The sequence below is a fragment of the Lepidochelys kempii genome, chromosome 1 (assembly GCF_965140265.1).
Source record: "Lepidochelys kempii isolate rLepKem1 chromosome 1, rLepKem1.hap2, whole genome shotgun sequence".
Lineage (NCBI taxonomy): Eukaryota > Metazoa > Chordata > Testudines > Cheloniidae > Lepidochelys > Lepidochelys kempii.
In genome coordinates, this window is record NC_133256.1 from 47,078,782 (window position 1) to 47,106,370 (window position 27,589).

General features: G+C 40.8%; 1 protein-coding gene across 14 annotated transcripts in view; it reads left to right on the forward strand.

The window, feature by feature from the left end:
* The window catches only part of FRY (FRY microtubule binding protein), a 373,522-nt gene that overhangs the window by 182,800 nt on the left and 163,133 nt on the right, over positions 1 to 27,589 (forward strand). For all 14 annotated transcript variants that reach the window (XM_073341316.1, XM_073341418.1, XM_073341299.1 and 11 more), the window contains 10 exons: positions 4,645 to 4,784; positions 9,511 to 9,601; positions 10,004 to 10,083; positions 10,196 to 10,276; positions 12,220 to 12,388; positions 14,761 to 14,853; positions 14,955 to 15,053; positions 21,443 to 21,544; positions 26,853 to 26,956; positions 27,473 to 27,581. In XM_073341316.1, coding sequence (XP_073197417.1) covers positions 4,645 to 4,784; positions 9,511 to 9,601; positions 10,004 to 10,083; positions 10,196 to 10,276; positions 12,220 to 12,388; positions 14,761 to 14,853; positions 14,955 to 15,053; positions 21,443 to 21,544; positions 26,853 to 26,956; positions 27,473 to 27,581 — 1,068 coding nt within the window. The remainder of the gene's footprint in view (positions 1 to 4,644; positions 4,785 to 9,510; positions 9,602 to 10,003; positions 10,084 to 10,195; positions 10,277 to 12,219; positions 12,389 to 14,760; positions 14,854 to 14,954; positions 15,054 to 21,442; positions 21,545 to 26,852; positions 26,957 to 27,472; positions 27,582 to 27,589) is intronic.

Below are 27,589 nucleotides of genomic sequence, written 5' to 3' on the forward strand. Positions count from 1 at the left end.
CTATGGCATTACTTAAAGATGTTTCAGTATCTGAGATCTGCAGAGCCACTACACCATCTTCAGTACATACCTTCTCCAAGCACTATGCCTTGGTCCATGCCTCTAGATCCAATACATCAGCTGGCCATGCACTACTGTCTTCAGTTCTGGACCCGATTATGAAGATCCCTCTTCCCTGCAGAGATACTGCTTGGGAGTCATCTGATGTGGAGAACCCATAGGGACACTCCTCGAAGAAGAAGAAGTTACTCACCCTGTGCAGTAACGTAGTTCTTCAAAATGTGTGTCCCCAGGGGTGCTCCATTAACTGCCCTCCTTCCCCTCTGCTTCAGAGTTTCCTCTGTGGGACTTTGCAGTAGAGAGGGCTGAGAACAGTTCACTCACAAAGCCCTATGTAGCACTGGTGCGGGGCATGAGGACATGAAGGATGTATACACAGTCCGAACAGATATTGCTAACGAAAATCTCTGATTGAAAGCACCTGGGGCACACGGGCACTTGAAGTGAAGCACCCATAGGGAGACACATCTCAAAGAACTGCACAGGGTGAGTAACCACTCCTTTTCTTGCAGTGCATACAATATCTGAGAAGATCTAAACCCTTGTTTATTAAAAAGTAAATGAAAAAAATGTACTGAATTATTCATGTTTTCTTATACATCAGGCAGTAAAGTGGCTCTGAAAATGCCCATCAATGGAAGCTCCATGAGGTCTCTGTGTGATTGACGAGCACAAATTTAAAAAGGTGTGGCTTCTGTAAAAGGCTGCATTAGTTTTCCTCATCTGCCACGACTTCTCCATGCTGCATGCACATCAAAATCTGGTAGCTCTTATCCTGATAGCCTCAGACACTAATTTGGCAATGGTGAATGATGTAAAAAAGACTGGCAAGAACATACATAAGAGTCCCCAACTTTTGAGTAGGCAAGCTGTTTACTACTTTTTATTTGGCAGCTATGTCGGTCATCCCAGCAGACATTTAACAATATGTGCTGCTCATATGATCTAATACTAGAAAGTAATAATTATTAAACAACCATATACCATATGCCATATATAGCTCTCCAATGTAGGGTGGATAATTTCCAGACAGACACCATATGTAGTACACTGGGTAATATTAAACATACATATGTAATGGGAGAGAGCTCTCAATCACTTTTAAAAACTAAAGCTAAATTCCTCAAGAAATTTTCTGTAGTCTACACCATAACAGAGTTGAGCCAACAGCTTCAAATAAGATCAGCCTCACTCCTGAACCTTCACCAAAACTTGAAACAAAATTGACTCAACCATTTTAGGAGGTTTTCTTAAACGTGGTTGTCTTTTTCCATGTTTGCATTCCTCTGGGCTTCCATATTTTGGCTGGGATTAGGAGCGGACGTGCTTCACCCCCTTCACATAACACAAGAATTTGGGATCACCCTGTGAAATTAATAGGCAGTAAGCTTAAACAAAAGGAAGTACTTCTTTACACAATGCATAGTTAATATGTGGAACCCATGGGATGCTGTGAAGGTCAAAAGTATAACTGGGTTAAAAAATGTAGATAAGTTCACAGAGGATAGGTCCATCAATAGTTACTAGCCAAGATGGCCAGGGATGCAGCTTCATGCTCTGGATGTTCCTAAACTTCCAACTGCCAGAAGCTGGGACTGGATGACAGGGGTATGGATCATTCAAAACTGCCCTGTTCTGTTCATTCCCTCTGAAGCATCTGGAACTAGCCGCTGTCAGAAGACAAGATACTGGATGAGTAGGACCATTGGTTTGACGCAGTATGGTCATTCTTATGTTCTTACCCTGAAATCTGCGAGAGTTCTCATGAGATTTCCAGCCTGATGCTGCAGTACCAATAGGTCTAGATAACTCAGGTTAGGTACCAAAACTTTTGAATTTGTATTTGAATGGAACTTTTTGAGGCTTTCCCATTGCTTGTCATGAACTTTAAGTAACTTCTGGTGGTGAACCTTTTGTTCATACTTGAAATGAATAATATAAATCTGTTGAATCAGAGTTAGTAGTAAATGGGAGAAAGAAACTTCATTTGGAAGAGTATTTTGCCTTTTAGGGTTTAGCTTGGTTCTGCGGGGAATCATAAATAAAGAGCTCTGCAACTGATACTTCTTGATTCAGTTGGCAGAGTAGCTTTGGGTGCTCATTTATGTGGCATTATGACCTGGTGCCAACTTGAGCAGTACAGAAATCTATGAAAAAGTATGTAGTGAAAATATGTACTTGTTTTTTTAAAGTAGCTTTTCACTAAAAATACAAAAAAAGAGCAAGACATCAGCAGTACTACTAATATATCTCATGATTTTGTATTTGTAACTGTCTCACTTCCCATTGCACCCAGAATTTCCTTATCTTCCAGATCCCTCATAAAAAGTCACCTCTTCCACAAAGCTTTTGTGTGATGCTCATTAATGCTCATTAATGACGTATCTGCCCTTTTTCATTTTTGGCCTCTTTCTGTGTATTGTATTTGGATGGATGATGTGTAAACTCTTTGAGGCAGGAACTTTGTCTTTTTACAGGTTCTTTAAAGGGTCATGTACATTTATAGTGCTATATTAATTAATAATAAACATTAATGGCAGCTATACTAGAAAAGAATGTGTTATAAACAACTGGGGTGAAAAACAGGTTTCTCTCTGGAGTGCATAGAAAACATAATTTAAATTTGCTTGCTGCTTTTCTGCTATATACATTTCCCAGTCTAGGTACCTTATTGTTATGAAGCATCACATCTTGTTACAGTATTTTTGATATGACAATTGATAGCCATTGAAATTATTAATTCAATGCAAAGTTGAATATGTTTGTGCAAGTTCTTATTTTTAAATTGAGAACAACATTTCCATGTTCCTACACCTTCCCTTCAAAAAAACTGAATCAAAAGGTATAATGGGTGCTCTGAAAATGGGATCTCTGCATGAGTTTTATACTCTGGCCCAACCAGTGTTATTTTAATTATTATTTATGAGTAACAAAAATTGGTGTGACACTCTGCAGAAATAACTTTTTCAAGCTTTAGAAAGTAAAATAAAATTGTCTAAGCTGTAATTTGATAGCATCCTGAATTGATAGTGATTAGCATTTTGAGCTGACAACATTGTTTATATCCTTTACGTGCTTATCTGAATGCTTATGCTTCAGGACTTTAGTATAATTTAATGCGAATTACTGTAATATTTTATCATTGAAGGCCCCTGACACAACACCAAATTACAATGTCTTCATACCAACTTCCAGTTATTGGTATCATATATCAAATAATAAAATGTGTTGAAACAGCTGGACTGAAATATATATGCTTTTCTAGAAAGAATAATACATTTGTAGAAATGTACTATTTTTACACAGGCAATAGGTATAATTTTTTTGTTTAACATGATTAAATTCTAGCCCATAAGTTCTAGTCCATGATGTCTGAATACAATTGCAAATAGTAATAATATTTAGCACTTTTCATCCTGAAAACATTTCACAAACGTTAAGCCTCGTAAGATGACTGTGAAGTAGGTTAGTTCTGCATCTAATAAAAAATCTGCAATTCTATAATGAAATAAATCAGAATTTAGGTTAAATTGCATTTCTGAATGAGTTGTGTCATTCCATAAAGGCTGTTATAAATTATTTTACTACAGTTTGGGAACAATGTTGTTAGGTTAGATGTTAGAATAGGAAATTTGACCTCCTTTGGTCTATTCCTGGCTTAGACACTGACACTCAATAGGCTTGAGCTTGCAAGACTTTCAGCTGTCAGGACTTGATCTAGCAAAGCACTTAACTAGATGCTTAACTTAAGCATGTGGGTATCCTAACGGAGTTAATGGCACTACTCACACATTTTAAGGTAAGCACATGCGTCACTGCTTTTTTGGGCCAGGGCCAGAGTGCTCATCACTTTGCATGTCCTCTGGCTTCTGGCAAATCACAATGTCTAGGTTCAGCAATTCATCCATCTGTAAAATGGACATATATCCTTACCTTGGAAGATGTTCAGACACCATGGCGGGGAACATGGTATAAAAACTTAGGCCTAGTCTACACTACAAACTTAGAGCGACACCAGATGCTTTATGTGGACCTAATAATCTATGCATCTGCACTATTAGGTCCCTTCTGCCGACCTAACTCGCCTGTTACGTCAACTTAATTACTCCACCTCCACAAGAGGCATATCGCTTAATTCAGCGTTGATGGGTCAACAGAGAGGCAGTGTAGACGCAGCGTGTGTAAGTCACCTGAATTGGCCTCCACGAGGTGTCCCGCAATGGTCTGCTGTGACTGGTCTGGTGATCATTTTCAACTCCACAGCACAGCAGCCAGGTATACAGGAAACAGCCCCTTCCCTCTTAAAGATTCTTCCCAAGGTGTTGCAAGATGTAATTAATGTTTTTAATGCACTTTGATATTAGATGAAAGGCACTATAAAAGTGCAAACCATTTTACAGTTCTGTTTGTATGTGTGTGTGGATAAAGAACATTAAGGCGCATTGCTGGTGGTAAAAATAAAAAATTCAAACAGAGATAAAAACAAGAAAGAGCAAGTTTAACCTTTAAGTATGAACTTACAGCCCTGTTTGAAGGAGAAGATAAAGCACAAATACTATCTGAATTATTATGTTTTTCCCATAGGTAATAAGCTCAATGAGCTCTCTTTCAGAGTATTGCCTACCCTCTATTCTGCGCACTCTTTTTGATTGGTATAAAAGGCAAAATGGCATAGAAGATGAATCTCATGAATACAGACCAAGAACAAGCACTAAATCCAAAAGGTACACTCTTGAATAAGCATAATTTAGATTCTAAGATGTAATGTATTACATTTAAGCATTCAGCTTCTGTTATACTTTTTATTTAAGTGGCTTTTCAGGCACAGAAATTTTGGAAAACAGGAATTTCAGGAAAATTCTGGTATTGGGTGACATTTCTGAATCAAGTTTTTGTATATCAATTTGAATAATCACTTTTTAGCTGAATAATCAAAACAAATGTCTAAATATTTAAAGGGCACTGTCAAGATTCTTGGGCTCTAAATACTACCTACCTGTATTATAACATACAACCATTTTATTCTTCACATCAAGTTTATAGGAGTCCACCCCCAGGCCACCTGAAGAAGGAGTCCAATATTCTTACAATTAAAATTATGCTCCTGGATGATCCCATATCAACCAGAGTATTGGTCCTTCCCACCATTTTGAATGTTGTGAATGCCGTTTAAATAGTGCTTTTCATCTATTGTGTCCGTCTGCTTTACTCTTGTGAGAAGGTACTGTACTGACAATAATCTCCAAGCACATCAGAGAGCAGGATTCTTATAGAGTTAGTATGCTGCTTGTTCACAGGAATAGAACAGATGTGTTAAGTAACAGTAAAAAACACTCCGGGTTGCATACTTGCTTTCTCATATACATATACCAAAACACTGCAAAGAGCTCACTTGGAAAGCTCTAGCACAGTGGTCTTCAACCTTTCCAGACTACTGTACCCCTCTCAGGAGTCTGATTTGTCTTGCATACCCCAAGTTTCACCTCACTTAAAAACTACTTGCTTACAAAATCAGATATAAAAATACAAAAGTGTCACAGCACACTATTGCTGAAAAATTACTTATAAAATATATCAATTGAAATATAAGAATGGTACCTATATTTCAGTGTATAGTGTATAGAGTGGTAAAAACAAGTCATTGTATGAAATTTTATTTTGTACAGACTTCGCTAGTGCTTTTTATGTAGCCTGTTGTAAAACTAGGCAAATACCTAGATGAATTGATGTACCCCCTGGAAGACCTCTGTGTACCTCCAGGGGTACACATACACCTGATTGAGAACCATTGCTCTAGCAAATATTAACCTGATCCCAAATAAGTAATATATGATATTGTATGTTAATGTTTTATTGTAACTTTGCCTCAATGAAGTTTCAAAACAACAAAAAAAAAACAACCCAACAGTGCTACCTAAACCTCATACGATGTAATTGATTCTTGTGTTTTAGGGAACTAGATAATAGCCTGTATCTGAGGTCTGCTCTTAGCAGAGATTTTTTTAGAGAGTTTTTAGTACAATTTTATTCTTTGAAAACTACAACTGCTTGAAAAGTGGCCAATAATTACTGAAGTCAATTGGAGCTGTGTGGGGCCTACTAGAACTTTAGTTCATCAATGAGGGTATAAGATTAGCATTTCATTTCATAGATTTTTATGAAAAATACACTTGATTTTCTCAGATTATTGTAGACTAGCAGACAAGATCGCACATCCCTTATACTCATCCTAATCAAGGAAAGCACTAAGCACATGGTTAATTTTAAGCACAAGTAGCCTACTAGAAGTCAGTGAGATTATTCATGTACATGAGAACTGTACTGAACTTTACTGTTTTCTCAGAAAAATATCCTTCTTAAATTAGTGGGAGTTTTGACTGAGAAAGGATACAGGATTAGACCTCTGGGGATTAATAGCCATACACTTAAAAGTTCAATTTTTCTCATGACAACTTTAAAACTGAGCAAACAATCAACGTTCACCTGAAGATTATTTAGATTGGAACATTTCTTGTACATGTTTTATATAGCATCCAGCATACAGTTAGCATTAATAAATAATGAAAGTAGAAAGCTAAGGAAGATATAGAAAGAGGATGCTGGCTGCTTGTGGATTCTCAACCAGCTGAAGGCTAAAAAAGACAGATAATGTCTGGTTTATTATCCAATCAGATGTTGGAACAGTCAACATCAAATAAGCATGCTAACTTGGATTTTTTACTCACTTCCTAGGTGTCCAAAAATTCAGTTTCATGTTATTTTAAACCTGCTGTTTAAACCTACTTTCATGTTATATTAAACCTACTTTTTACCCTATTGTGCGAACAATTAACTGCACATGGGGGAATGAACTGGTATACAATAGCTGTCACATAAATGAAAGTTGAAAGAGACCCATTAATCCTCCCATATGTTCTAAATACCTCTTCACCCCACATCATACTACATCAAACCACTCAAAAACAAATGTGTTGTTTTTAATTATGTTTTATTTTTAATTATACTTTACAATATCCTTTAAATCCTTTTAATTATCCTTTAAAAAGTGGAGGTTAAATCCTATTAAGGAAAACAGAAAGGAGCATAAACTTTGGCAAGTGAACTGTAAAAATATAATTAGGAAGGCCAAAAAATAATTTGAAGAACAGCTAGCCAAAGACTCAAAAGTAATAACAAAAATTAAAGTATATCAGAAGCAGGAAACCTGCTAAAGAACCAGTGGGGCCACTGCACGATCAAGATGCTAACGGAGCACTCAAGGACGATAAGGCCATTGCAGAAAAACTAAATGAATTATTTTTGCATCGGTCTTCATGGTTGAGGATGTGAGGGAGATTCCCAAACCTGAGCTATGCTTTTTAGGTGACAAATCTGAGGAACTGTCCCAGATTGAGGTGTCATTAGAGGAGATTTTCTAACAAACTGATAAATTAAACAGTAATAAGTCACTAGGACCAGATGGTATTCACCCAAGAGTTCTGAAGGAACTCAAATATGAAATTGCATAACTACTAACTGTGGTATGTAACCTATCATTTAAATCAGCTTCTGTACCAAATGATTGGAGGATAGCTAATGTGATGTCAATTTTTTAAAAAGGCTCCAGAGACGATCCCGGCAATTACAGGCCAATAAGCCTCACTTCAGTACCAGGCAAATTGGTTGAAACTACAGTAAAGAACAGAATTATCAGACACATAGATGAACACGATTTGTTGGGAAGAGTCAACATGGTTTTTGTAAAGGAAAATCGTGCCTCACCAATCTACTAGGATTCTTTGAGGGTGCCAACAAGCATGTGGACAAGGGTGATCCAGTGGATATAGTATATTTAGATTTTCAGAAATCCTTTGACAAGGTCCTTCACCAAACACTCTTAAGCAAAGTAATCTGTCATGGCCCCCAGCCAACCTGCCCCTCACCCGAGGTCTCGTCCCCTTTCCCCCACCGAAGACCCCGGGGCCAAGCTGGGAAGGGCAAGCAGGGCTTCAGGGAGGAGCATGGGTGGGGCCAGGCCAGGCTGTTTGGGTAGGCATAGCCTCTCCCAGCCTATGCAATGCACCACCCATGCATGAATCAGTAACTGGTTGAAAGACAGGAAACAAAGGGTAGGACTAAATGGTCAGTTTTCAGAATGGAGAGAGGATTACTGGTTCGGTTCATTCCCTCTGAAGCATCTGGCATTGGCCATTGTCGGAAGACAGGATACCAGGCTAGATGGACCATTGATCCATTGACCCGGTATGGACATTCTTATGTTCTTTTGTATTTATTTATAAAAAATCCTGCAAGGTCACCTCTGTAACTAGAGGGCATTTAGATATTCATGTCTGGTTACTAGGCCAGCTTGAAGATTTTCTGTTTTGGGGAACTTGATTACAATTGAAGCAAAAATCAGTAGTGATTATAAAATATAATCTGTTGCTGTTGATGCTACTAGGCTTTTTTTTTTTAGTTCTAATGCTATCTGACCGGAATATGAAAAAGATACTGAATTTCACCAGGCCAAACAAATCTTTTCTGAAAATAATCTTTAAAACATTGTCTGAGGCTCCTTCAAGTCTCATTTTCTTGTCACTGACTAAAAATTATTCATCAACATTATGAATATATACTTTTGGTGCCCAAATTTTAGTACAGAACTTTAGTCAGTATGACACAGTAAACTATAATTCAACCCTAGTTAAATGTAGAGGCCAAAATTTTCAAAATTGAGTGTAAAGTTAGCCAATTAAATACATATTTGGTCAACGGTCTTTGACCTCAGCAGGATTTATTAGTACTCAGACCTCTGAAACCCAGGCCTATGATTTAGGTGTCTAACTATGGATTTAGATGCCTGACTTTAGGTACCCATGTTTAAAAAATGTATCTCAATGGGAGCTGCTGGGTGTTCAGCACTCTAAACAGTGAAGCAAGCACCTTCATCTGGATTTGGGAATCTAACTTCAGGCTCCTATTTTTGAAAATCTTGACCTAAAATAATTTCTGACTAGTACAACACTCTAATACTGTTTCCACCTTTAAAACCATTGATTATTTAATAAACAGTGACATCGAGAGTGAGATCGAAATACAAAATCCACTCTCTAGATTTCAGTTCAGCATCACTCAATTAGAGCATAAAAAGAGAAAATGGAGTACCTGAGTGTTGAGGGAGAAGGAGCCAACATGGGTCTCTGGAGCTGGAAACAGAGAGAGAGGAAGTGAAGGGAGGGCATGTCGACTTCTGAAAATAGATGAATGTGACAGGTCTGTTGTTCTATTTATCCTAGATTTTAAGAGACTGTCATTGTACGGCCTTTCATTTTTTAATTCAGAATTACAGTTTGAAAAACTGGAACTAAAACCCAATTTATGATTATTTGAATACTTATAATTTATGCAGACTTATTATAAAAATATGACACATGTCTCACTACTGTTTTATTTCTTGTTTTGATTTTGCAGTGATGAACAGCAGCGAGACTATCTAATGGAAAGAAGAGATTTAGCCATTGATTTTATTTTTTCTTTAGTATTAATAGAAGTTTTGAAACAGGTATGGGATCCTTAAAATAAATGATTCTTTAAGAAGTAAATGATTGTGAAGTACAGTATTTCATCTCTCAGGCTAATTTTCAAATTATTATTAATTTATATTTATAACATAAATAGGCTAACACAAAAATGGTTTCTAAACCAACTGTTTGTTTATTCTGTCCTCTCTTCCCACATATGGGAAACATCTTATTGAACTTAGTATTAATATAGACTTCATTTTGCCATATTTTTCAGAGATGAAATATTTCTTTTCAGTACTAAGCCGTCTTTATATTTTTAGCCCTTTTTCAGCTCGTATAATATTTATTCAGGGACGATATACAAAAATAATATTGGCACTGAAGTATGAAGCATAAACTTTAATATTCACATGCCAGTTATGTTTTATTTGTACTTTCAGATTCCACTTCATCCTGTCATAGACAGTTTGGTACATGATGTTATTAACTTGGCTTTCAAGCACTTTAAATATAAAGAAGGGTAAGGCTCTTTCCCACAAAAAACACAAAAAGAATTGCTTGCTGAATTGTTTAATAAAATTGTACTAGTTAAAGCAGGGTGCTTTCTCAACCATCTAATTATTTCTTGCTAGGTACCTTGGTCCTAACACTGGAAATATGCACATTGTTGCAGACCTGTATGCAGAAGTAATAGGTGTGCTAGCACAAGCTAAGTAAGTATACGAAAATACATTGCCTACTGGAAATCTGAGAGATTTTCATTTTATCATTCTGGAAACATGGGTATTTTGATATTCTTTATTTTACAGTTTAAAGAAACTGTAAATCATTTCACCTGAGCACTCTGTTCTCCAAAATGTTTCATCGCACGGGAGCCTATGGAATCACAGAAGGTGCAGACTGGGCTTCTGCATCCAGTCGAGCAATTCTAGCTACATTCAACCAGACTACAACAGCTTTAGTTTTCATCACAGATGCTCTCTGTGGAAAGCCTACAGGGATGGAGAGACCTAATTTGAATGAATCTTTCTACTATGTGCCATTCTTTTCCTAACTTGGCAAAGCTAAAAATGACCCATACCCAGTCACAGAAACATTTTTTAAAATGTTTTAAATGTTCACTTTTAAATGTTCACAGCCTAAAGGGATGGAGAGACCTAATTTGAATGAGTCTTTTTACTATGTGCCATTCTTTCCCTAACTTGGCAAAGCTAAAAATGACCCATACCCAGTCATGGAAACATTTTTTAAATGTTCACAATTATTGCAGTTTAGAACTAAATTTAAGTGGTGCATTTTTTGGAGATTATACTAACGTCATAAAGATAATTTTGGGACCTGCTGCTATTTTGTCAAAAAATGGTCAAAGTTATTTTTAGGTTGAAATGAACATGAATGAAGCAAAATATTGGTTAGTTTAATAACCTTAAAGTTGCAAGTTGTTTTTTTCTCTTTTTCCATTCCCTTTTTTAACATATTATTTTTTTATATTGCTAGTTCTTTTATTTATCTTTTGTTTCTGTCCATTTTTTATATTGTTCTTTGTTAATATACATTGTTATTAATTATATTAGAGTCAGGGAACTGTTTGTGGAAGCAGGCCCCACACTTAGTGTTTGCAGGACTGGGCTCCGATCCGATGAAGTGAGCTGTAACTCACAAAAGCTTATGCTCAAATACATTTCTTAGTCTCTAAGGTGCCACAAGTACTCCTTTTCTTTTTGCGGATACAGACTAACACGGCTGCTACTCTGAAACCTGTAAAGTTGCAGTTTCCCAGTGTATGTCAAATAATACCACCACCTTCTAAAACATATTGGTATAGTGGATGCCATTAAAAAATCAGCATTTACCATCAGTTACTTACTACCCTGTAAATATCTGAGAAACCACAGTATTTTCTTACACTTGGAATAGAAATTATCTCTGGTACCTAAGATACTGTGGTGTTGTAACAACTATCAGGAAAACCTGAAGGCTAGCACAACCTATCTGAACATTTTTATGGTTATCATTTGAACATTTTCCTTTGAAAACTTGGCACATGCTTGCAATAAAAATATCTTTCATCCTGGATTTTCAAAAAAGTATGAGGATTTATTTTATGGTAGAGTTATCTTATGTATAAAAAGAAGCACAGTGAATTAAAATTTGGAAAGCACATTAGATGCAGTAATGTGAGAGGTCTAAGATCAGGCAACAAGAATTTTTCTCATTCTCCAAGCTTATGGGGACTGAGAATGTTGTGGAAACAGTACACTCAGCCTTTGGGAGGAAGGGGAGCATTTTGCATTGCTCTTGATCTGCCCATCCTGTCAATCTAGCTTTAATGTTTACAGGCACTAAGGGAGTTATGTTCAGCCATCTTTGACCATAAAGATGTGGCAACTTAATGAAGAGGTTTTGAAGAGGGAACTACTGGGAAAATGTTGGGGATGAGAGAGGGAGGCATCTCAGAGGACAGTGCACACACACAGATACCCTAAGTAAAAAAAACACACCTAGTAAGATATATTAAAACTCAAATAATGATTAATTATAGAATAAAAGAGATATAATATATCTCTTTTATTGTTTCTCTTCTAGGTACCTTACAATACATGTCAAATCTTACTACCAGTCTATTGTTTTGTAACTAACCAGTATGATTTCATAGATTTCCTGCTGTGAAGAAGAAATTCATGGCAGAATTAAAAGAGCTGCGGCATAAAGAGCAAAGCCCATACGTGGTTCAAAGCATTATCAGTCTAATAATGGGGATGAAATTCTTTCGCGTTAAGATGTATCCCGTGGAGGACTTTGAAGCCTCTCTTCAGTTTATGCAGGTAACATTCTTTGATGTAGACCCCACTTGGGCTGTCTTAAACAGTTTAACTTGCCAAATTATATCATGCTCTAAAAGGTGGGGGAAATCATATTAGAATATGAAAAAAAATCCTCATTTGTTGGTCCTTAATGCGCAAAGGACACGATTCCTAAAAGATTAGCTTACATGTGGGTATCTTTATTCCTTTTCCCTGTGGGCATTTTTTGTGACAGATGGACACATTGGCAGTCGCCATTCATTTTTGTTAAAATCCTATTAAAAATACATGCTTTTTTACTGGCCTCTGTATGGAGACTAGCTGAGTGAAGATTTCTCATAGATAAAAATCAATATACCCTATGGTCATGTTAGGTGTCCTAAAGTAAGTATTTGAAATATTAATACAAATATATTTTTTGTTTTCTATAAAACCTAAATAGCAACTGCATAAGTCTTATTTTGGCAAAATGCTTTATATCATATTTAGCAACATAGAAACAATCTCTTTTTCCTCTTCTCTTTGGAGCAGCACACCCAAAGTCCATATTGGTTATGTTTCCATGTGTGCAGCCACATTCATGAATGCTGACATATTGTCATATAAGTTTTACGGAGGTGTCATGTTGCATGATTTTGTGTGTGTGAAATGTACATTGGTGGTATGAATAAATGGTAGTGTTTTCTGATAGTACAGTGCTATTGGGGCCCATTCTTGCTCCCTTTGAACGCAATGGCAAAATTCCCATTTAATGGAAGCAGGACTCGAATCTATCTAGATTTTTGAACTGTAGTCATCACCATACTATCTGTGTGCCAAACTCACCATCACACACAGAATATAAATGTATTATAATAGGTGCTAAAAGTATGTATTAAAATCAGACATACCTGATGTGTTTTATAATACAGCTTGCACTTTACACATATATTTACAGTATAATAATTATAAACTATGGGCTATATTGTAAATTGGCTTACACACCCATGCAAGGGAGGAAAAGATAGTAAGAACCATCCTTGTATACTATATAGGCTGTGTGCTAACTAAAGCAGGGAGACGCACTGTCCCTGATACCCTTTTATGTGGCTATGGAAAAAGTGGTCTGATAATTGCAGAATTCTCAGGATGGGGTGAATTTATAAAGGGCCTTCACCAACTCATTGGATGTGCTGATGACCTGGCTATTGTAGAAGATAGAAGGAAAACCCTTATAAAGCCTATATTTTATGTGGATGAGAGACCTGGCTTCTTGCTAAAAAGGAAGAAAGGCAGCTAACTACCTTCAAAAATAAAGTCTTGATATGAGTTTTGGGGGTAGTAAGGGAGAATGATGTATAGAACAGATTCTAATAGGGAACTGTTGGAAGTCTATGAAGAACCAAAACTATAGTAAATATAGTGAAATCTCAACAACTCCAGTGAGCAGAGCATGTATTTAGGACAGAAGACAGACCAGCTAAACTGTTCTTGGAGGGACATCCATGTGGTGTCGAACCATTGAAGAAGAAGATGGAGGGATAATGTTGATCAAGACCTGAGAGCTCTTAATGAGAATTATCATCAATGGGGAAAAAATGATCGTCACAGGAAGGGATGGAGGCAAATCATGAGGGTGGCTAGGGACCTGTATGGTCTCTAGAGCCAGGGAGGAGGAGGAGTATCTGTCTAGGCCTTGGGCCAAGATATGCAGGAGTACCTGGAGCTAGGTGCCTGTTTACTTCATTTCCAGAGCAGTTGAGAAGAGAGGAGTGTGGAATGGGCACATCCTTGGCTCCTTCCCCTCTACTCACTGCCAATACAGCTTTGGGGATGGGAGTAGTAATTTATTGCAGGTATAGCCCCATTATAAATTACCACCCTCCACAGTGAATCGCTCCATTCTGAACCACAATTCATGCTCTCAGAATTACTGTAGGTGTGTCCTTGAAACATAATCTAACCCAAAATATTTAGGGCAGGATTGTCCCTTGGTCCATCCGCCCACTTAGTGGAGTAAAGAGGCAAAAGGTGATTCCATATTCCCCTCTGTGGGCTATGTGCCAGATGGATCCGAATGCAGGGCTGTTACTACTGCTCCCACACAGATGGCTAGGCAGGGATGGGGATTGTGGGAAGCCTTGCATTTGGCCCCCCAGTTAACTAGCCTGCACAAGCTAAAGCAAATGGAGAGTCATGGACAGAGCCACAATTCCCGCCTGATCTGTTCCTGGGGCTATGCACTGCCTCATGCTCAGGGCAGATTGTGAATGCGGAACCTAAACCTTAATTGATGTATAAAATGTTCTTTGCAGTATAAGAAACAAAAGCTATCACGTGCTTTTAGCAAACACTGAGATGTCTTTATTCCACCTGATGTGTAATTTTTTTTCTTCTCTTTAATTGTCTACCAGGAATGTGCACATTATTTCCTTGAAGTGAAGGACAAAGATATCAAACATGCATTAGCAGGACTGTTCGTTGAAATTCTTGTCCCTGTAGCTGCTGTGAGTTTTATTTATTTGTTTATTTATTTGCATGACTTTTTTCATGTTAGATTCGAAAGTCAATGTACGAAAAACAGTGTTAACATGAAATCTCTTTTCAGGCTGTTAAAAATGAAGTGAATGTCCCCTGTCTGAGGAACTTTGTTGAAAGCCTGTATGACACAACACTCGAGCTTTCTTCTCGAAAGAAGCACTCACTGGTAAGTAATCCTGAGAAGCTGAAGCTAAAATTCTTTGTCAGAAGTCTCTCTAGGCAAGATTCTCAAAGGGCTTGCAGAATTGTTGCAAAACCATTCATCTGCATCTGGCTCAACGTACAATTAATTGCTATTTCAAAAGTATATGCTATATCCAATCTATTTTAGTCTGAATCCTCTAGGTGTTTTCAGATCCTGCAAATTATTATTATAAAATGGTCAACACCTGTTGTGTCTGACCATTAGCACAGAGGAAAAACTTAACAGAGAGTGCATTGACTGTCAAGTGAGAACTAATGGGACAAGTGGAAACAGCTCTTTCAAAGTGGTTAAGTAATGTTTTGCAGGAACAAACCAATATATGACAGCCTTTTAAAATGGCAGTGCCTTTTTAAACAGCATGTCGGCTAAGAAGCTCTCTATGTCATATTTTCTTGAGAGATTTACAGTGGCATAAAAGTGTATTGTTGGGAGCGATAGCTGAAGTGGATTAAATGGAGCACTGAGTCAGGTTGACACTGGCTGCCTTAAGCATTCTATCTTTCCAACTGGGTCAGTGCACCTCAGCACTGAGGCGTCTATTAATCCATTTTGAAGTCTTTGGGCTTTTAAGAAAAGAAAGTTATTTTCATTGGTCCTTTCTTATTTTATGTAAAATTCAAAAGGACCTCCCTGTCCCCCACTATCTCTCTGAGGGTTGGGAAGTGATGCTATCAGATTTCATTGATGGACTCGTACAGGCACACTTGTGACTGCTGCTGTCATTACTCCAGCCAGTTCCAGAAGGGAGTCAAAATACTTCTTTCTGGGTGAAATTCTGCCTCCATTGAAGTCTGTGGTAGTTTTGCCATTGGCTACAATGGAGCCAGGATTTCTCCCTTTAGGCACATATGTAGCCAACCCTGTTGGCGGATGCAGACACACTGATAACACTTTGTTGAAACTACAGCAAACTAAGGATCCAATTCTTCAATCATAGAATCATAAAATATCAGGGTTGGAAGGGACTTCAGGAGCTCATCTAGTCCAACCCCCTGCTCAAAGCAGGACCAATCCACAACTAAATCATCTCAGCCAGGGCTTTGTCAAGCCTGACCTTAAAAACCTCAAAGGAAGGAGATTCCACCACCTTCCTAGGTAACTCATTCCAATGCTTCATCACCCACCTACTGAAAAAGTTTTTCCTAATATCCAATCTAAACCTCCCCCACTGCAACTTGAGACCATTACTCCTTGTTCTGCATCTGCTACCACTGAGAACAGTCTAGATCCATCCTCTTTGGAACCCCCTTTCAGGTGGTTGAAAGCAGCTATCAAATCCCACCTCATTCTTCTCTTCTGCAGACTAAACAATCCCAGTTCTCTCAGCCTCTCCTCATAAGTCATGTGTTCCAGTCCCCTAATCATTTTTGTTGCCCTCTGCTGGACGCTTTCCAATTTTTCCACATCCTTCTTGTAGTGTGGGGCCCCAAACTGGACACAGTACTCCAGATGAGGCCTCACCAATGTCGAATAGAGGGGAATGATCACGTCCCTCAATCTGCTGGCAATGCCCCTACTTATACATCCCAAAATGCCATTGGCCTTCTTGGCAACAAGGACACACTGTTGACTCATATCCAGCTTCTCGTCCACTGTCACCCCTAGGTCCTTTTCTGCAGAACTGCTGCCGAGCCATTCGGTCTCTAGTCTCTAGTGGTGCATGGGATTCTTCCGTCCTAAGTGCAGGACTCTGCACTTGTCCTTGTTGAACCTCATCAGATTTCTCTTGGCCCAATCCTCTAATTTGTCTAGGTCCCTCTGTATTCTATCCCTACCCTCCAGTGTATCTACCACTCCTCCCAGTTTAGTGTCATCTGCAAACTTGCTGAGGGTGCAATCCACATCATCCTCCAGATCGTTAATGAAGATATTGAACAAAACTGGCCCCAGGACTGACCTTTGGGGCACTCCGCTTGATACCGACTGCCACCTAGACAGGGAGCCATTGATCACTACCCATTGAGCCCGATGATCTAGCCAGCTTTCTATCCACCTTATAGTCCATTCATCCAGTCCATACTTCTTTAACTTGCTGCAAGAATATTGTGGGAGACTGTATCAAAAGCTTTGCTAAAGTCAAGGAATAACATGTCCACTGCTTTCCCTTCATCCACAGAGCCAGTTATCTCGTCATAGAAGGCAATTAGATTAGTCAGGTATGACTTACCCTTGGTGAATCCATGCTGACTGTTCCTGATCACTTTCCTCTCCTCTAAGTGCTTCAGAATTGATTCCTTGAGGACCTGCTCCATGATTTTTCCAGGGACTGAGGTGAGGCTGACTGGCCTGTAGTTCCCTGGATCCTCCTTCCCTTTTTTAAAGATGGGTACTACATTAGCCTTTTTCCAGTTGTCCGAGAGCTCCCCCGATCGCCATGAGTTTTCAAAGATAATGGCCAATGGCTCTGCAATCACATCCGCCAACTCCTTCAGCACTCTCGGATGCGGCGCATCTGGCCCCATGGACTTGTGCTCATCCAGCTTTTCTAAATAGTCCTGAACCACTTCTTTCTCCACAGAGGGCTGGTCACCTCCTCCCCATGCTGTGCTGCCCAGTGCAATAGTCTGGGAGCTGACCTTGTTCGTGAAGACAGAGGCAAAAAAAATCATTGCGTACATTAGCTTTTTCCACATCCTCTGTCACTAGGTTGCCTCCCTCATTCAGTAAGGGGCCCACACTTTCCTTGACTTTCTTCTTGTTGCTAACATACCTGAAGAAACCCTTCTTGTTACTCTTAACATCTCTTGCTAGCTGCAACTCCAAGTGTGATTTGGCCTTCCTGATTTCACTCCTGCATGTGTGCCCAGTATTTTTATACTCCTCCCTGGTCATTTGTCCAATCTTCCACTTATTGTAAGCTTCTTTTTTGTGTTTAAGATGAGCAAGGATTTCACTGTTAAGCCTGCCATATTTACTATTCTTTCTACACATCGGGATGGTTTGTTCCTGTAACCTCAATAAGGATTCTTTAAAATACAGCCAGCTCTGCTGGACTCCTTTCCCCCTCATGTTATTCTCCCAGGGGATCCTGCCCATCAGTCCCTGAGGGAGTCAAAGTCTGCTTTTCTGAAGTCCAGTGTCCGTATTCTGCTGCTCTCCTTTCTTCCTTGTGTCAGGATCCTGAACTCGACCATCTCATGATCACTGCCTCCCTCCAATCCTTATGCTGAGTAGAACTTTCCTAAACAAATAACCTCATTGCAGATAATGGAGCTACTCACTAGAGTAAATGCTACTCAATTTGAGTAAGGGATAGAGTTGGGGCCTTTCTGTGTGATTGTTTACATACAGATACCACATAATGAAAAGTAATGAAATAGAATAGACTCCTGGGCACTGTTCCCTCTAAGCTGTGGCTGTGTGCACACGCACACAGATCCTAAACCCCGCGCACACGACGAAACACTGTGCTCACAAAATTTTGCACAGAAGCACAACAATTTGCACAGAAGAATTTTTTTGTGTGCACAGCCTGTCAAAAATTAGAGGGAACATTGCTCCAGGGATGATCTATTAGAAAAGCAAACATTGCAAAGAAGAAAAGAATGGTAAGCAGCTAGCAGTGAAAGCAGTAGCTGCAGATATTTCCAAGGGAAGGGCTATTGGCCTTCTTTAAACAAGAATACAAGCTACTTTAAATTTTAGGGGATGAGCTTTTGCTATGAGAATTATGTTTTGGGGATTATTAGTCATTGTTCAGTCAATATGTATGTAACCTATCTTGTCCTGTAGGCAGGGCCCTCCCTAGGGGGGTGCGGGGCCCGGGACATAGGCGCCAAGTTTCTAATCTACTGGGGGGTGCTCCCCCCGGCTCCACCCAGGCCCCACCCTCACTCTGCTTCTTCCCACACCTGCTCCACCCCTCCCTGCCTCTTCCCTGCCCAGTTCCACTGCCTCCTATGAGCACACTGCGCCCTCGCTCCCCTCTCCCCCAGCACCTCCTGATGCACGAAACATCTGATCCGTGGCAGGTGGTAGGCACTGTGAGGGAGGGGAGGTGCTGATTGGCGGGGCTCGCCAGCAGGCAGGAGGCGCTGGGCGGAGGGGGAGGTTTTGGTATGGGGGCTCCTCCTCACAACCCCCACCCGCCTGCCTGCCTGCTGCTAGCCACTCGCCTCCCCGTTTGCCTCCTCACCCCTCCCACCTCATCTCCCTACTTGCCTCCTCATGATTTTATTGAAGCGCAGGGGCCCCCAGAGCACGGGGCCTGGGGCGGTCGCCCCAATTCCAAGGGACGGCTCTGCCTGTAGGGGCTGTTCATCTGCCACATACAAAAGTCTGGTGAGGAAGCCTTTTGTGAGGAAGCTTTAATTCTCCTCTGGGTACTACATTTCTGTGTGTTTTGATGTAGAACGCTAAAAAGTTATATGTATTTGGTCTTATGTGTCAGTGAACTTGGAGTTAAACTAGCTCGGGGCAGGCAAACTTTTTGGCCTGAGGGCCACATCGGGTTTCAGAAATTGTATGGAGGGTCAGTTAGAGGAGGCTGTGCCTCTGCAAACAGCCAGGCACGGCCCAGGCCCCGCCCCCTATCTGACCCCCACTGCTTCTTGCCCCCTGATGGCCCCCCTGGGACTCCTGCCCCATCCAACCCCCCCCCCCCGTTCCCTGACAGCCCCCCGGGACCCGTGCCCCTAACTGCCCCCAGTCACCCCATCCAACCCCCCCCCTTCCTGACTGCCCTCCCAGGACCCCTACCCCATCCAACCACCCCTTCTCCCTGCTCCCTGACCACCCCCAGAACCCCCGCCCCTGACTGCCCCCCACCGCCCCATCCAACCCCCCCTCTCGTTCCTGACTGCCCCCCCGAATCCCTGCCTAATCCAACTACCCCGTCTCCCTGCTCCCTGACCACCCCTGGAACCGCCCCACCTGCCCCCCACCACCCCGTCCAACCCCCCTCTCCTTCCTGACTGCCATCCCTCCCGGGACCCCTGCCCCATCCAACCACCCCTTCTCCCTGACCGCACCTGGAACCCCTGCCCCCATTCAACCCCCCTGTTCCCCGCCCTCTGACTGCCCTGACCCCTATCCATACCCCAGGCCCCAACCACCCCCAAACTCCCCTGCCCTCTATCCAACTCCCCCCCCCACTCCCTGCCCCCTGACCGCACTGCCTGGAGCACCGGTGGCTGGTGGCACTACAGTCGCGCTGCCCAGAGCACCAGGACAGGCAGCCGTGCCGCCCGGCTGGAGCCAGCCACGCCACCGCGCAGCACAGAGCACCGGGTCAGGCCACGGCCCTGCAGCTGCGCTGCCTCAGGTGCTCGCAGCCCCACTGCCTACAGCGTTGTGCCGGCGGCGCAGTGAGCTGAGGCTGAGGGGGAGGGAGGACAGAGCGGGAGGGGCTGGGGGTAGCTTCCCTGGGCCAGGACCTCAGGGGCCAGGCAGAACGGTCCTGCGGGCTGTAGTTTGCCCACCTTTGAACTAGCTACAGACAATGTGTGCCCTAGGTTGAGAGAAACAGGATTTGGATTTTACAGTGAGGTTTACATTTAGGGGCAAGCCTGAGGCTGAAATTTTAGGGTTAGTATTAAGACTCAGTTGTGTTTATGGTGCAGAAAGCTGCCTCCTCTTTGGTCATTGTTTTTTAAACAATGCATTTAAATAAGAACTGGCTGCATTTAAATAAGAACTGACCCAGAGGAGGAGCTTGGAACAGCAAGGTCACTGTCAAAATCAAGATTTATTCCTGACTTTTAGCCTAATCTTTTAGCTTAACAATAGCAATGCAAATGTCAAACATTGGTCAGAACAGATTTGGGAAAAGAACACCGCACACAGTTTTTGATTTTTCTATCCTTTGTCTTGCCTTTTTTTACACTCTGAGTAACTACCCTCCAGAAGGCTTATGTTTTGACCATAATTTAAACCATGTGCCCCTGGGATCTGACAGGTCTTCAAATAAATGACCATGGATTCTGAGGGGAGTTAGGTCTTCTGTAAACAACAAACAATGGCCTATGGGGATTCTAATGCTGAGTATGGTACGCAAAGCAATTCCTCAGCTACTACATTTTTCAGTTAACTGACACAGAAATTAGCCCTGTGCTGCTGCAAAATTTTGGCTCATTTTTAGGATTTATGAACAGTGATATAGTTAGGCATTTGATTGTTTTTGGTGCAAATGTAATTCTTCATTTGTACAGAGTAAATCATACAAATTCATAACAGCTTTAGAGATACATTCCTTTTAAATTATGTTATTGAACAATGTGTTTATGTTGGCTGGTGTATATAGCATAACACAGGGGCTCTAGGACTCTAAATGTACAATGGTTCTAGTGTTAAATTAGTTTGATGTTTTGTTGACATACAAATAATCCTGTATCATCTTTCTTTCTATTTAGGCTTTGTATCCTTTGGTAACATGCCTGCTTTGTGTCAGTCAGAAGCAATTCTTTTTAAACAGATGGCATATTTTCCTCAACAACTGCCTATCCAATCTCAAAGTTAGTATCTTATTTTCTTATTTAATACTTTACTAGCTCACTGTACGTAGCCTGGGTCATCTTTAGTTTTACGTGATTTAGCTTTTTGATAATAGCTGAATCTATCAGTAATTTTATTTCTTAGCAATGCTTTTATAATTTAACAATACAGATTTGTCAATGAAAAAAATATTCCTATGCCTAGTTTGAATTTCTCATATCTTTGTTAATGGAGAGTGGCTTGAACCAAACAACCCAAATATTGCATATGCATGTGAGGACAGACTAAATTGTTGGTAAAAGTTAGCCAGGAATGGAGTGGAAGAAGAAAATTGCAAAATGTTATTTTTGAACCTTTTATTTCATTCATTCTTAAACTGGAGCACTTGCTGCTAGCCTGAGGATAGCTGGCTGGTCACATGGTACTGATTCTCCTTTTTTCAATCTGAAAGTCTCATTAAAGAAACTAAAACTAAATTAAAATGTTTGTGGTACTCCTGTTTCTGTCCACCTAAACAACTGATGTTCTTTATTTATTTAGTTAAAGTGTTATTAGTTATTTAGTTTAGTGTATTTAAATCATTCTGACATATTTGTAAATGTTTTTAATGTCTTTATTTAGTGACTGTGGCTTGAGTAATGTTAAAATTAAATATGTTGTTCATGCTAATACATGAAGCTCTGCATTAGCAAAGCTATCCTTTCATGCTCACTTATACTGTACGTTAACTGGAAAGCTGCTTGGTCAAAGTTCAGACCAATGTCATTCAGGCACATAAATCAGCAGAAGAGGGAGGGAGTTAGGTGGGACAATGAAAGCATTTCTGTGTTCTAAACAGTAAGATAAGGTGGTTTTTAGAAAGTTGTCTGTAGGCTTTACTTTATACCTTATACCACCTTAAACTTATCTCAGCTAATCAATTTTTGGATGGTTAGCAAGCATTCAAGAAACAAAGGTTTTTATGTGGGTTTTTTTGTGGGGCCTTTTTAAAACCTAATACATAGGCATAGTTTGGGAGGACATGGGGGCGGGGAGGGCGGCATTGCTCCCCAAACTGCAAGCCCTGGGCAAGTGTGGAATTTGCTTCCCCCCCCCAACCCTGCTCAGCCCCGTTGGCCTGGCTGGAGCAACTTCCTGAACTACGCCTGTGACCTCATATGGTGGATATTATTATTTGTTTTGCATAGATATATACTTTACAGTATTACAGACTTATCCCAACCTGCCAGAATAAAATCCCATCTGCTCCTCAGCAAACTCCCATTGACTTCTATATGGCCAAGACATCACCCTGGCAGAAATAGATAAAGTATGTGATTGTCAGGAAACTTGGGCACTTTCAGACCAGAGGGATAAAAGTTCCGGAGTCAAAGGCCATCACTGAGAATAACATGTTATAAGCTAGGAACTATAAGTAACACTCAGGCATCCCAGATGACCTCATTAGCTAGGGTAGAATGAAGTTAAAGCTGAAAAGAAGAGACGAAGCAATGGAACTGCCCATGAATAAATCCCAGATGACCACTGCAAATATTTGGATGTATTAGGGCAAAATTATAGAGGAATTTCGGAGTAATACAAATTCTGCCCTTAAATTAAAAGGGAATCAAGTGGGCCTGCTGTATGTGCCACTGTGATTGCAGGGCAGAATCTCTCAGGGTATGCCAAAACCATGCACCAACAGGTATCCTGTGCTGCTGTTTTAAAAGAAGCAACATGTTTCTCTGGTTAGCATGTGCTGCTAGTGGGGGTGGGGCTGGACAGATTCCATAGCTGGCATATCGCGACACCTCTGGAATGTGGTGCACCAACTAATTCAGTTACGGGTCTCCTCATAGCCATCTGGGGAGTGCTAGGTAGAGATACTTCGTCTTATGGCCAGCAGCTCTGCACTGCCCTGTAGCACAAAACAAACAGTAAATTGCTGTAAGGACATAGGTGAGAGATTCCCCTGATGGATCAGAATCTGGAAGTAGAGTAAATCCAGTGTAGCCAGCTGCATGCTTTTACTTGCTCCTCCTCCCCTCTGGCACAGGAGGAACTGTAGGACAAACTGTGGTTATTAAGGGTCTACTTGCTTAACTTTGAGAATGGTGAGCAGTACAACAGAGGTCAATAAAACTTACTCATTTGACTAAATGTTTTGCTGGATCAAGGCCAAAATTATGCTAGATGCTGAAAAGTGACTTAGGCCTTGTCTACACTGTGAAATTAGGTCTATTTTATAGAAGTCGATTTTTAGAAACCGATTTTATACAGTCGATTGCATATGTCCACACTAAGCACATTAAGTCGGTGGAGTGCATCCTCACTACCGTGGTTAGCATCGATTACAGAGTGGTGCACTGTGGGTAGCTATCGCACAGTTCCCGCAGTCTCCACTGCCCACTGGAATTCTGGGTTAAGCTCCCAATGCCTGATGGGACAAAAACATTGTCGCAGATGGTTTTGGGTACATGTCGTCAGGCCCCGCTTCATCCCTTCCTCCATGAAAGCAACGGCAGACAATCGTTTCACGCCTTTTCCTGGGTTACCCATGCAGACACCATAACACGGCAAGCATGGAGCCCGCTCAGCTCACAGTCACCGTACGTCTCCTGGGTGCTGCTGGCAGATGTGGTACTACATTGCTACACAGCAGCAGCTCCTTGCCTTCGCAGCTGACGGTGCAGTAGGACTGATAGCCATTGTACGTCTCCTGGGTGCTCCTGGCAGACCTCAGTGAGGTCGACCAGGGGCGCCTCGACAGACATGGCTATTCTCCTCTTAGAGCACCGAATGGGAGCCAGAGACTCCAGGTCATTCTCTTCTTTAAGTTTCATCTCATGGAGATTCAGTCCTGCCTGGAATATCATGCGAGCTGGAGGCTTCTGCCTCAGGTTGCTCTCCCAGCCAGCAGCACCACGTGGTCGCACCTACCCCAGCCTACCCTTGCTCCCATGGCTCATGAAGCCTAGACAGTAGTAAGGAGCAGTTCAACTATAGGGTGAGCAAGTGCAGAATGGTGGTAGAATGTGCCTTTGGACGATTAAAAGCTTGCTGGTGCTGTTTGCTGACTAGGTCAGACCTCAGCGCAACCAACATTCCCATCGTTATTGCTGCTTGCTGTGTGCTCCATAATATCTGTGAGAGTAAGGGGGGGACATTTATGGCAGGGTGGGAGGTTGAGGCAAATCGCCTGGCATCTGATTTTGAACAGCCAGACACGAGGGTGATTAGAAGAGCACAACAAGGCATGCTGCGCATCAGAGAGGCTTTGAAAACCAGTTTCATGACTGGCCAGGCTTCAGTGTGACAGCTGTGTGTGTTTCTCCTTGGTGCAAACCCGCCCCCTTTGTTGATTTTAATTCCCTGTAAGCCAACCACCCTCCCCCCTTCGAAATAAAGTAACTATTGTTTTGAAACCATGCATTCTTTCTTTATTAATTAAAAAAAAAAAGAGATAACGGACAAGGTAGCCTGGATGGGGTCGGGGAGGAGGGAAGGACAAGGCCACATATCTTATTGTAGCCACACGAAAAATCAAACTGTTTGAATGACAGCCTTCTGTTGCTTGGGCCATCCTCTGAAGTGGAATGGCTGGGTGCCCGGAGCCTCCTCCCCCGCCCCCCGCGTTCTTGGACCTCTGGATGAGGGGGCTATAGAACATGGGGAGGAGGGTAGGCGGTTATACAGTGGATGCAGCGGGGGGTCTGTGCTCTTGTTGGCTTTTCTGCAGCTCCAACAGACGCTTCATCATCTCCATTTGCTCCCCCATTAGCCTCACCATCGCGTCCTGCCTCCGCTATTCGCACTCACTTAATTCTTTCCTGGCCTCTGCCACTGAATGCCTCCATGCATTGCCCTATCAGTGCGGGAGGACTCTGTAGTTTCCACATTGGAGTGTTGCTCTTTTAAGACTTCTGAAAGCATGCTTCACACCTCGTCCCTCTCAGATTTTGGAAGGCACTTCAGATTCTTAAACCTTGGGTCGAGTGCTGTAGCTATTTTTAGAAATCTCACATTGGTGCCTTCTTTGCATTTTGTAAGATCTGCAGTGACAGTGTTCTTAAGTCAAACAACATGTGCTGGGTCATCATGAGAGACTGCTATAACATGAAATATATGGCAGAATGCGGGTAAAACAGAGCAGGGGACATACAGTTCTCCCCCAAGGAGTTCAGTCACAAATTTTATTAATGCACTATTTTTTTTTACAAACATCATCAGCATGGAAGCATGTCCTCTGGAATGGTGGCTGAAGCATAAAGGGGCATATGAATGTTTAGCATATCTTGCATGTAAATACCTTGCAAAGCCTGCTACAAAAGTGCCATGCAAATGCCTGTTCTCATTTTCAGGTGACATTATAAATAAGAAGCAGGCAGCAGTATCTCCCATAAATGTAAACAAACTTGTTTGTCTTAGCGATTGGCTGAACAAGAAGTAGGACTGAGTGGACTTGTAGGCTCTAAAGTTTTATATTGTTTTGTTTTTGAGTGCAGTTATGGAACAAAAAAAATCTACATTTGTAAGTTACACTTTCACAATAGAGATTGCACTACAGTACTTGTATGAGGTGAATTGAAAAATACTATTTATTTTAACTATCATTTTTACAATGCAAATATTTGTAATAAAAAATATAAAGTAAGCACTGTAGCTACCCAAAGGCTAAAACAACTGAGCACCACACCAGATGAAGGGGAAACAGGAGACTTTACTGGTTCAAACTTCCAAAAAAACCCAACACAGATGTTATTCTCATCCTCAAATGTTACCCAGTCTGACTGGTCATTCTATCTAAGTTTAAATGTTGTCATTTTTAAATGTGTGCAGTATATAATACATTTATTGGATGTATGATTAATATCAGTGCATAAAAATGGAATAAGATTTGTATTATCAAAAGTCTGACAGCTTAATTGAAGATGAAATTTTTGTCTAGATTTGAATAGGATTGGTTTCCATAGTGATTCTTAATTGCACTACATCTCATCTATTTTATGCTAACACAGACACTTAGGATGTCTGAAATCTTTAATAGTATTTTAAAAGATGGGTCATTTAGAAACAAGTTTTAAAAAACTTTTAAGATTAAATTCTGTACAATGATAATGTTATATGTTTTTCTATGTGCCAGTACTATATTTGGGCATCAAGCAGCTGTGTGTTTCCACGTCTTTTTATGATGCTCAGTACCAAAGCTATAAATCTTGGCATGCACTAAGAGTGGATATGCAGCCCAAACTTCCTTTATAGGTTGTGCTCCTAGAAAGAATTAGAAGGATTTGTAGAGTTAAGACTTAACTGGCTGAAATCTATTGTTTGCTTGTGTTTTTCTTCTAGAACAAGGACCCCAAAATGGCTCGAGTTGCACTGGAGTCTCTCTACAGACTACTATGGGTTTACATGATTAGAATTAAATGTGAAAGCAATACAGCTACCCAGAGGTAAAGTTTTGCAGTTGTAATTGTAACCAGGCCCCTTTGCTGTGAATGTTTCCATTGTAGAAGTCCAGTGGCTCCACTGAGTGTCCTTGATCTAGAAGAGATTCTTCTGTCAAATGTGCACAATAAAGTATTCCCTTTTGTGACATTTAACAATTTTTCTCCTGCTTTTTTCAATTACTATACCAAAAGCTTTTGCTTTTGGAAGAGCCAGAATATAAACAGACTCACTCTTTTCTTCTGGAAATAGTGGAAATTGAAAGAGAAGTGTGTTATTGGCAGGATTGTGGATGCTTGCAGCACAATAACAAAATAGCAATAACTCCAAACATAGAAACAAAGAAATAGAGCAAGCTACTACTGCACCTTTTAATTTGGAAACGCCTCTCCATACCTGAGGCTTTCTAAATGAGACCAAGATTTCCAGACAGAATTTGGGATGATTAAACAAGAAGATACACCTGCCACTCATCTGCAAGGAATGGAACTGTGCTAATACTTGCTTTTTTCTTTTCTTAGTCGACTTATAACCATTGTCACAACGCTATTCCCAAAAGGGTCCCGTGGTGTGGTACCAAGGGATATGCCTCTAAACATCTTTGTGAAAATTATACAGTTCATTGCACAGGTATGGAA